General features: G+C 34.2%; 1 protein-coding gene across 2 annotated transcripts in view; it reads left to right on the top strand.

The window, feature by feature from the left end:
- The window catches only part of LOC145270092 (small cardioactive peptide-related peptide-like), a 66239-nt gene that overhangs the window by 52528 nt on the left and 1007 nt on the right, over positions 1–12704 (top strand). For both annotated transcript variants that reach the window (XM_080125699.1, XM_080125693.1), the window contains one exon: positions 9429–9615. In XM_080125699.1, the coding sequence (XP_079981825.1) occupies positions 9429–9615 (187 nt within the window). The remainder of the gene's footprint in view (positions 1–9428; positions 9616–12704) is intronic.

Here is a 12704-nt window from a genome sequence, read left to right as displayed (position 1 = left end):
GATCTTGTGGAGTAGACTTTTATGATAAACCCTATCAAAGGCTTTTGATATGTGAAGAGCAGTTCCTTAAAAACGAAGCCTCCTAAAGATTTGCTAATCCTATGAGAAACCATATTTCAGGTCATTTTTGCTGAGGAGGATGACTTCTTCTCTATTTAACACGGATTCCAGAAACTTGCTCGTGACACACAGGAGACTGATTGGTCTGTACTGAGAGGGATATGACCGATCACTTGAATTTTTAAATTCGGGGAATACTAGTGAGGTTTTCCAGGGTATTGGGATGCATTTCTCCTTAAGACAACGCTTAAGCAGCTTTGTAAGTATAGGAGCTAGTTCTGGTTGAAGCTTTTTCAGCATTTTGATTAGCTTGGCAACATTACGTACAGATATATGTATGTCACATAGCGTGTTTTCAGACACAGAGGGAAATACGTTTATTATTAATCGTTTATTTAATATTGATGTTACATCAATTCGGGGTGTAGGATACCATAGTGTTTCGAAGTTTAATGCTGTATGCATTGTTATGTATTTTTATATTGTCGTTCCTTTATTCTTAATATTCATAAGCTCAAAATCAATTTGTTGATTGGTTGGTTGGTTGTTTTTGTTTTACGGCATATCAACCTTTTTCAGGTTATTTAATGCCGAATCTAGTTATTTTGAGAAACGATTTTAATGGAATATATTTATTTTTTAAGTCGGATTCTATTTAACCCATAGTTGGGACCCTAACAGGTACTACCATTCCGGGTCAGAGTGGACCTGGGAGCAATGGCAATTAAAGGGTGGCTCCACACTCTCCAAGGCCCGCAATGTGGGGCCTCACCATCGGATATAGTTTTAGGTCATATCCAGGACCCAATTTGTTGAGGTTTGCATTATCCCGATAATATGTGTGTATATACTAGCAGGTTGTCCAGCGTTGCCCGGTCGTAAAATACGCATAAATATGATACTTTAATTTTAATGATATTTTTAATGCAAATTTCGCATTTATTACTACATAGCTAATTCTTTATTGATTATTATATTGTACCCAATATATAGATGTGATTTCAAAAGTTAAACAATAAATATGATTGGAGTGCTATCATCTAAAATCGAAACCAAATCATTTAGCGCGCCATCGTTATTCGTTACCATTAGAGCTAACGACAGATGGATATCAGAACAGTAAAAATTCATGGAAGATACACGCTCTATCGACTTACTCCTCCTAGGTTTTCAAATTTGGACCCTTTAACAGCTACTTTACCGGTTATAAAACAAATTGGTAGATTAGTTTGGCAGAGATCGCTTCGCATACAGACTGACGTTTTAATAGTACTACTTCCATCTTTGTAGCTCTTCAACTTTCTAAGTTAAAAATAGCAATTTTCCTTTTGAAACGACACGCTTATTTATTTATTTACTTTTACAAACCTAAAATGTGTGAGATGTTGATTTTCTTGTGACTATCGACTTCAAGTCTGTATTTCTGTTCTAATTTGCATTCAGTGTCAGATATTTAGCCGAGCCAAGCGTCAAACGAGAGATAACAAAATCACATGCATATTCATCGGCCATCTCAATTAGATAATTTTACTCTTCAGTTCGGTCGACCTGCTGTGCTGGTGCCTTATCGAAGTCACGGACAAAAGAGATAATATACATAATATAAAAAAGAAGGAAACCTTTCTTTTTTCATTTGTATAAATCAATATGATGTCATTTTGACGGTCTTAATGAGGACAACTGAAAGTAACCTTTTATAAAAAAAGGTAATGCATTATTTTATATAACATAAGTGTTTCGTTTTTTGTCGCACCTTGATATAAATAAGAGCAAGCAAGAAGGAAGGGTACGAGAAAGGGACCAACAAGACGATGTGATGTAGCCAGGTTGAACAAATAGAAGTTTCTTGTCAGCCAACAAAAGAACTCGCAACAGAAAAATCGTTTGTTAGAAAATATAAAACACTCGTTTATTTCCCGCTCTGTGTTGCACGCTTCAGTCGGTAGACTGGAGGGGAAGCAGGAGGTTGGGGAATTCAACGACAGCGCAGCGATGTGACTCGTGGCTCACCATCGCTCTTTGACTCGATTCTTTCTGTCATCTTGTTTATATCGACCTGTTCTCTTGCAGATATTTAACCCTGGCAGCTGTGAGGTCACTACGTTACGTATTCACCGCCGGCGACGTCAGTTTTGACGGATCTGCGATCGGTTACTTTACCTTGCCGACCGCCTGCATGTGTGTGAGTGTGTGTGTGTGCACACAGTCTCAATACGCATCAATGAAAGATGAGTAGAAAAATGAAAGAGATTAGAAAAACAAGAGGAAATAACGTTGGTTCACGTTCTTCACTGGAAAAAAATACGAACATCATAACACAAAGTGTCTACGAGGGGCATTCGAAAAGTAATGCCTCCTATTTTTTATCCTGTCCGAATGAATTAAAGAGGATTTCAACTTGTATTGTTATGATAATGGAACTTATTAGTTTCATCTGTTTGTTGTAGATATTGATGGTGTGAGACTAAGAAAGCAAACCATGTCATGAACGTGTGTCAGACGCAGAGATGTGTAATTGAATTCCTGACAGAATAGCATCGAGAATGATGATAACTATATGGAAAAGTAAATTTTGGGCAGAAAAGGTCACTCGTTTTAATGGTACCACTCCCGTGTCCCGTGTTCAATTGGTGAAGTTCAGTACAACACAGATGAGCTGATTTGAGTCAGTCTATGAACTGCAAACAGCTTGAGGTCAATCATTAAAAGCAGGTGCCTGGTTCTTTTGTTTTGGTCTTGTTGTGGGCTCTGACTTAAGTCTTAGACATTCCGGCATTTATTCAATAGTTATCTTAACGGATCTATCGCCAGGCAACAAAGTAAAGGAGATAAGCTATATCCTTGAAAGATTCCTCATCGGATCTTGACATCAAGAATTATTTCATTGGTATATTTTAATGACATGGTTATTTGACACATCTTTGTGTGTACTGCCATGGTTTCCTTGATTGCCGGATGAGTCATATATAAATCAATGCACTACAGTAACCACAAATGCAGCACATTATCATCACCTTTTGATAAGAAATTCAAGCTATGCTTAAATTTCACTGTCTCTTCCTACAATCAACAATGATGATTTCGTAAATTAACAGCTAGTCGTAGAAAGGAAAACGCCTTCTTTCATCTACTGCATGTATTTTTACGAGGTACATGCAGAAGAGATGTGTTCATAGATGTTATCTGCAACCAAGCCAGTGAAGAGATGTAGTGTGACCTGATCGTTTACCGGAGAGAGTGATTCATTCGCACCATGGTTGGTGACGTATCTTAAATGGCTGTTACGTCCTTGGCACGACAACAAGCTTTCCGAATGTTAAAACACAATGAAAACGATAGTCACATCTTCTTTAAATGAAAGAGTTAATATATCGTTAGCTACGTCTGGTGGTCGGTCTTCTCTTTGACACCTTGCCATCATTACTGGAATTCTACGTTGTATACAATAAGTGAAAAGCATCTGTTTTTTTGTTTTTTAATAGATTAGAACTATTTTAGATGTTGAAGAAACATTTTAAGAATTCGAGAGTTGGCTTATCTGGGTACCGACCCGCCACAAGCGGCATCCAAAAGCTAACTGAATTAAATTTTTTCCCTCGTGGCAAAACATAAGAGAGATAGAGAGAGATAGAACGCGAGAAAATGAGAGAGATAGAACGCGAGAAAATGAGAGAAAAAGAGAGAGAAAGAGAGAGAAAGAAAGAGATACGCGTAATGTGAACAAAATGCAAAGATTTATTAATTCATTCTTTGCGGACTATTATCCTCATCTTTTCTTAGTTGTTATTTCACGACGTTTCGGCCAGCTATTCCTCTGTCCTTCGTCAGTTGGTAACCGCGACGGGATAAGAACTCAGAATCTCCTACCTGCATTCTCAGCAATTACTGCCATCCATAGTTGTCGTCTCGCCACGTTTTGGAATAGTTATCCGAAAGGTCGTGAAACAACAATTAAAAAAGATGCGAATAATAGTCCGCAATAAATAAATTAATAAATAATACTCATCTCAATAATGAATTCCAATTAAATAATATATATGCAAAGATTTGTTATTACATTTACACAGTCTGCTTGTCAGCTAACTTTATTTGGCTACCTCGATTGCTTTGAACAGGCTGGGATGAAAATACCATCGACTTGTTTTGCCATGTCTCTCCATCCCGAGGACAAAAAAGTACAAGAAGGAAGTATTTAAATGTGGGGAGCTCAAAAGCTCCCTGAGATGGGCTCTTTATCATTGTGCCACAGTAGATTGTAGTGAGACAGCAGAGTGATCTTTATTATGTTGTTGTGTCAGCTTTTGGGTATAATTGTTGTATCGCGTTTTACTAGCCACACTGATGTGACCCCCTTACTCCTTATCAGTTTTGTGAAGCAGCTATCATGGTGATTATGAAATGGCATTGTTTTTTAATTTTCTTAATTAATTGTGTTTCTTGGATCGATCCAAATTTCTCTTTTACATTTCTCTGGCATTTCAGTCTTTTTTTTTATTACTTGGAGAATGTAATTGAAAGTCAGGGAGCGTTTATTATTTAAGTTTTAAAATTATCGCAATATGTAGGAAATTACATTAGTTAGGAACTGAAATAATAAGCGGTGGCTTAATGAAAATTATGCCTATGAAAGATTTCACGCGGTGTCTGCGGATTTCATAGCGCCCATACTAACTTTCTTGTTGGATCATGTATTTGAGGAAATCAGTTTAGACTGATTAAATGTAATAAAACCTAAACGGGGATTAAATGTAATCAAACTTTTGTGAAACACGCTTTAAGAGTTGCCGCAAGCGTTGTAAGTGTTTAGTGTAAAAAGTTTGCATAGGAGAAGTTCAATTATTTTCCTATAACTGTCGGGAAAGGGCAACATTATTTTATTATCTATACTAGCTGTACCCTGGCACGCTTTGCTGTGGCTCGATTTAGTGTAATGGAAAAATCCCCATCACCGCGGTTTTAGCACTCCGAAATCTACCAAAGAAATATTTTTTTTATATACGAACATGAGGCGGACGTTTCCAACCCCCAAAAGAAGAAGAGAAAGGAAGAAGAATGAGAAAAAATGGTTTCCTATTGCCGCCTCTAAGGTAAATACTTAAAAAAGAAACAAAAAAAAAGAAATAAACGATGAAATTAGAGAGAAAGTCATCGAACAAAGCGAAATGTAACGGAAATGATTTATGATATGCTTATTTAAAAAAAAAGAGATTGGAAAGACAGCGAACAACGAGCAAAGAAATGGAAGAAAAAGGAAAGATTCGTTGTAAAAATCGGGCTGTTTTTCAAAGAAAGAAACGATGTTAAACTTGCCAAAGGAAGAGGAAAAACGGAAAGAGAGAAGAAATAACAAAAGAAAATGGAAAGATCGTGAAAACAGAAACAGAAACAGAGGAAAGTGAAATAAAATAAATAAATAAAAATTAAAAAACGATGGTAAACTTGGCGAAAAAGAGAAGAAACGGAAAGAGAGAAGAAATAAATTTGAAAATGGAAAGATCGGGAAAACGAAATACAGAGAAAAGAAACATAAAAACGAATAAAATACAATAAAAAAGTAAAAGAAACGATGTTATAAATGGCACAGAACGCGAAAGAAAACGAAATTGAAGTAATATAATTTTTTTTGAAGGAAAGAAAATCTAAAGTTCTTTGTTTTTATTTTGAACCAACGTAAAAGTAAGCGTGGTGCGTTTCACCTAAATTGCAGTCCAGTTTTTATAGAAACATAACCCGGTGTTCGTCCGTAATTGTATCCTGTGAACAATCCTGGACGGTATAAATGGGTGGCGGTGGAAGTATGAATTTATTAGAGAGAGAAGAATTTACTACTTCCATTGATCGTAACCGGTTTTGGCAGTGAACTCTCACCAGATAAAATATAGGAAGCTCCGATAAGCGAGGTAGTGGATAGGTAATATGCCTATAACACACCTCAGATAGCGCGATGTAGTTTGTGTACAGTGCATCTGCATAACATCTCTAGATTTTCAATCCTATTAAGGTCAAACTCGCAGGGGAAAAATGAGTTCATTTTATTTATATAGAAGAAGAAGAATAAAAGAAGAGAAGAGAAGAAGAAGAAGAAGAAGAAGAAGAAGATAAATAAAACAGTAGATGTATGTATTATTGATGGGACGAATCCAATATTTTTCCCGATTCCGATACAATTACGGATTCCTTACTAAATTCCTGATTCCGATACAATTACCGATTCCGATTCTTTATAAATCTTTGAATATTTACTATAAAGTTGTTATTTTTTCTGATTACCGTAAAAACACATGTTAAGTGTGCAGGTATTTTTTCAAATGTGAGAATACACTTGTGGGGGGGGGCAATCTGTAGATTTTAGTTTAACTGGGAGTTTAAACTAAATAAAAATTTAGTTTAAACTAAATAAAAATTTAGTTTAAACTAAATAAAAATTTAGTATTATATAGTTATTATATAGTTTAAACTAAATAAAAATTTAGTATTATATAGTTATTATATAGTTTAAACTAAATAAAAATTTAGTATTATATAGTTATTATATAGTTTAAACTAAATAAAAATTTAGTTTAAACTATATAATAACTATAAGCCGAAGAAAACTTTGTTTTAAACGAAATTAAATAAAAAAGAGATAATTAAATGGATCGTTTTGGCATCGGAAAATAAATGCAATTTTTTTCTGATTCCGATACCCAAAAACTTTCGATTTTTCCGATTCCCGATTCCGATTCCGATTAATCATCCCTATACTAATATTTATGTGTGTGCTTATGTGAAAAAATTAACATATAACTCTTAAAATACTGGTCACATGACACTGAAATTAACAGGAAACAGTAATCATACACCAGGAATGGTTTATAACGAGTAAAATCTTTGTTTGGATGGATGAATAACGCCTACAGAAATATGTCGGCAAGTTGAAATGCGACGTGTTCATTTCAACTTGCCGACATATTTCTATTACTTTTGCGCATGTGCAAATTCATTCATAGCTTGAAGTAGTTTAATTAAAAAAAAATCTTATCTATATGTCGATAGGTTAAAACGGTAGAGAATGCGGCTGGAACGCTAAATATTTTGATTTCTATTCTAACTGATGATATCCAAGTCATCTTTTTTACTTTTGAAATCAGTACTATATACTATGTACAATATAACATTCAGTAGAGAATTGGCTCTATAATAATAAATACGAGATTTGCATGAATTAAAATATATTTAAAAGTATAGTAAACGCTAGTATCCTATATATATATATATATATATATATATATATATATATATATATATATATATATATATATAGGATATATATATATATATATATATATTGTTCCGATGGTCGAACAATATATATATATATATATATATATATATATATATATATATATATATATATATATATATTGTTCGTCCATCGGAACAACGAAAACCATCTAATGATCCTGTAGGGTGGGGTGGGGTTAGTCATCGGCGATAAGTGCGGAAATGGCTGATAAGCTAATCTTTGCTTGAAAATTTCTTACTGCAATATGAGAACAGGGAATAGTAGCAGATGTCAATGGCTTCAAAACATTTTCCTTCTTGTTCTTTCTGTGCTTCTCTGCAGCGACTTTTCGGTTACTTTCATATTTGCGGGCACCGTCATGAACAGTGACTCGCCACTTGTCTCTATCTAAAGCTGCCTGCTCCCATGATAGCGGATCAATGTTGAAAGCCTTCAGTGATGCATTCAAAGTGTCTTTAAATCGTTTTCTCTGACCGCCATGGAAGCGCTTGCCCTGTTGGAGCTCGACAAACAGAAGCTTCTTTGGCAGACTATAGGTTGGCATGCGGGCTACATGACCAACTCAGCGTTGTTGAACCTTCATCAGGATAGCAGCGATGCTTAGGAGCCCAACACGAGTGAGAACTTCTGTGTCTGATATCCTTTCCTGTCAGCCTATGCCAAGTAGTTTCCTCTGTCTGGTGATGTGGAAATTATTTAATTTTCTAGCATGCCATTGGTAGAGAGTCCACGTGTCACATCCATAGAGTACGGTGATGAGTCTGACAGCTTTATAAACTTTAATCTTTGTCACGGAGGTGATGCCTCTTCTGTCCCATATATTCTTGTGGTGTTTGCCAAAGGCAGCGCTTGCTTTAATGAGTCTGATGTTGGTTTCACCATCAGTGACTACATTGCCAAGGTAGGTAAACTTGTCAACCGCAAGCCTCCGAGAATATCTTTGCACTGTGTTGCATGCTTGCCCCAGAGGTAACGTTAAAGGCACAATCGTCAGAAAACAGAAAGTCATTTACAGTGTCTGTTGCAATCCTGGATTTTGCTTGTAGCCTCCTGAGGTTGAAAACCGATCCGTCAAATCTGTACATGATTCCAACGCCCACATCAACGTCTCCGAAGGCATCTGTCAGCATCACAGAGAACATGAGGCTGAACAAGATGGGGGCCAAGACACACCCTGTTTCATTCCATTTGAACACTTATATATATATATATATATATATATATATATATATATATATATATATATATAAACTGACATAGATACACATTCTTTTTTATAGTTATGCTTACGTTTTCATAATAGTTTCTCTCGACAATATGCTTAAAATAAAATATTGGGAAGTGATCTCGTGTGAATGAAAATCTCCCAAAGAAAGAAAGAAAAAAGAAAGAAAGAAAAAGAAAGATACTTAAGTAAATAGAGAAATTAAAAGATAAAACGATATATAAATGGGTTTAAATTAATAGATAGATAGATGGATAGATAGACAGACTAACATAGATATATATTTAAACGTGTCTGAATACTTGTGTCCACTTTTTTTTTTTAAACTTTTATTAACCTATAACAAAACATATTACTACTTAAGCGTAAGGAGCTAATGTTATACGGGCCTCATTTATACGGCAATCGTAGGTGAAAAAATTTTTACGCAAGATGTTTGTTCACATACATTTAAATATCTACGTATTGGTAGAGACGAAAGAGCAGAACAGGAAGGAGATTCCAAAGACTAATAGTTCAAAGACAAAATTGCAAAAACTATCAAGATATAACGTTTTCCAAATCTGTGAAACTGTAACGTATTGGTAGTCGTATTAGTTGGGTTTATTTGCGCTGAGAGAAGTAATTCCAGCAAAATGCATTCCGTGGATGTTCTTGGGAAACAAGGGATGCAATAATGCGGCGATGAGACAGGGGATGAAGCTTGGTAGACAGGGCAGAGCCTATTAGGTTAGAGACATTTTTTTTTACATATTTTCTTTGTACAGTATGTTTTAAAATAAAATATCTACGGAAAGATGGCGGGGTTGCGTGGATGCTCGTCTCTAATTGTGTACGTGTTTAATTTTCTTTTTTCAGAGTTATGCTGGTTATCTGGTGTTGCCCCGCCAGGGTCGATCTGACGACGGAGCCGAACCATCGTGTTGTGGAATGCCGTTGATGAAGGCATCAGGTATTTGTCCAATCGGAATGGAATGTTGCCCCGGTCTGAAGAAAGTCTTACAAAAATCTGGCCAGAGGACGGTTTATTCTGTTTGCGTCGCGGGTGAGTTGAATTTTCTAGATATAAATCCAATGAAACTCCAGTGTTTATGAAAAAGTGCCGAATTAGAAGTAGAGCTTTATTATGGCATATATTTTATTCATACAAACATTATTAGCTACATATGTGCATACATGTTTTAGTGGCACTTTCTTCAGATTTTAAGATTAGGCCTGGTGACGTTACATTTTTAAGGAAATCACAATAGAAATATGTATATACATATGTAGCCAAGAATGTGTGTGTAAAACAAAATTGTACTGTATATATTTTATATATATATATATATATATATATATATATATATATATATATATAATTACACTTTTATATTTAAATTTAATTCAGAAAAATATAATTTATCAAAACAAAAATTTATTATTTAAACAAAGAATACAACATTCAAAGTCAGGGGATAGTTATTAGCAAAATATTAATTCTGGTCTGATATAATTTTGCTATTTAGTATATACATAGAAATATATAAATCAATCTTTTAAGGGATATAGAGAAAGAAAATAAGGGTTGAAACAAAAAAAGGATACGAGATTTTGGTATCCGAATAGAATAGTAATACTTGAATAGAATGGAACTAAGTTATTAGGTTCCAGATTGATTATGTATAGAAAAAATAGTTATCTACGGACACATGTTTCGCCGTCATTACAGTTCACCAGTGTTTCTGGCGATGACAGGATTCGATTTAAAATAATACGGTAATCATTAAAAAACAAAACAAAAACAGTGCTCTCTCTCTCTCTCTCTCTCTCTCTCTCTATATATATATATATATATATATATATATATATATATATATACACACACAAAATCTAAATATATTTAAGCATATTTAAATATATTTAAGCATATTTTACGCCCGGACAAAGCCGGATGTCCCCTAGTCTAATATATAAAAGGCTATATGTCTGTCAGTCTGTCTTTCCCTTTATATATTTTCAAACTCTATCACTTCCGAAACTAAAGTTCAAAGAGCTGCCCCAGCGCTAGTTAATAATAAAATTTTTTATTAATAATAAATAAATAATAAAATAATTAATAAATAAATAATTACAATGTTCAAACTCTGTTCCGTCTGCATGCTTTCCACCTGACTACAACTTGGATGTGTTCAAGTCCAAGGTTAACAAATTCCTAATGAACCGTCCCCTTAAGTAAACACTTCATCAAATCTCCACACTAACGTAATGTACTTGCAATAACCCTTATCCCTGAGTGGCTTCCGGGCCTTGATAAGTGGTGACCACTGTGTAATATATATATATATATATATATATATATATATATATATATATATATATATATATATATATATATATATATATATATATAAAGAAACGCCTTGGTTTTATTTAGATAAAGAACCATTTTTCTGACAGACATTTAATATTTTAAAAAGAAATTATTAACAAAAAATAATACAAATTGATATTGAAAGCATCATGAAATTTCCACGAAGTCCCGCTAGTTAGGACCTCTTTCGCTTGAATATATACTAAATTAACCCCCCTGTAAATCTCCCTCTGATATACTAAAGGGCTATCATACAGGGGTTAGATGGAAGTCCACCAGTCATAGAATCTCTTGAAAGACCAAGCTCGATAAGGGAAGCTGTACTGGTGGCCTCATTAACAAAACACTCACTTTCAATTCATCATGAGTCAGTATGGAAGTAGTACGGTTCAGAAAACTGTCATGAGAATGCGCATGTCAGTTCTCAATCTGGTCTAACTATAATAGAAATAGCGCAATATATATTGATAAAATTAGAGAGCACCGTGAAATTTCAACGAGGACCCACTAGTTAGTAATGATTTCGCTTGAATATGTACTGAATTACTTCCCCTGGTGTTACGCACATATTTATGCATATAGATATTTAAAAAAACATGATATATTAGAAATTGTGTAATAAATAGATTAACTCGTTATATTGTCGTTAATTTTCAATGTGGCATAAATAATCGCATAGAGCATGATATAAACGGTTTCATTTTCTTATTGAAAAAATGTATTGAATTCATTTAAACGTCTTTTTGATGATGAATACTATGAGAGGATTGACAATTTACGCACACCAACTCTTGTGCTACCAGGTCAGGCTGTCTGAAGATACGGACTTTCTGACCTAAAAAGCACCAAACATTGATGTTATTGTTTTTGCTTCGATCTTTACAAAACTAAATTATTTCTACAAAGTCAAAATAAAAACCTTTTTTCCCTACAAAACAACCAAACTAAACATCATAAATAAATACTCGAAGATATAAAGAACTTTAAGCATATTTTTTTTTTACCAGAGTGACCGAAAAGAGTTGATATGCAGTAGAACGAAGCAACCAGACAAGCAAATATATTACTTCACGTGATATAAGTAATCGCCTAGAGCAATGGCTCCCAACCTATTGAGCTTGCTTATTTATTTATTTATTTTGGAGGCACACATATTACAAAAAATGAATATTTTCTACCCATAAAGTCATTTGCAATAAAATAATAAAAACAAAGTTGGTTGGTTGGTTGGTTGGTTGGTTGTTTTTGTTTTACGGCATATCAACCCTTTTCGGGTTATTTAATGCCGAATCAAAAGATTTTGAAGAAAAATTTTTTTTAATAGAATATATTTGTTGTTTTCACGTCGGTTTCTATTCAACCCATAGTTGGGACCCTAACAGGTACTACCACTCCGGGTCAGAGTGGACCTGGGAGCAATGGTAATTAAAAGGTGGCTCCATACTCCCCAAAACCCACAAGCTGGAGCCTCACCACTGGATATAGTTTAAGGTCATATCCAGGACCCCCATTGAGGGACTTTTACCCTCTGCAGGGAGGCAGCCAGCGTATTCTAATGCCCCACCGACAGGGCCTAAAAACAAAGAATATTATATAATGAGAAATCAACATATCCTTGTTAAATATCTTGTATATAATAATAATATTAATAATAATAATAATAAAATAATAATAATAATAATAATAATAATAATAATAATAAGAAGAAGAACAACAACAACAATAACAACAACAACAACAAGAACAAGAACAAGAACAAGAGGAAAAATAAGAAGAAAAAG

This window comes from Euprymna scolopes, chromosome 4, assembly GCF_053919585.1.
Source record: "Euprymna scolopes isolate OS-2025 chromosome 4, ASM5391958v1, whole genome shotgun sequence".
NCBI lineage: Eukaryota > Metazoa > Mollusca > Cephalopoda > Sepiida > Sepiolidae > Euprymna > Euprymna scolopes.
This window is presented reverse-complemented; position numbering and strand designations above follow the sequence as displayed.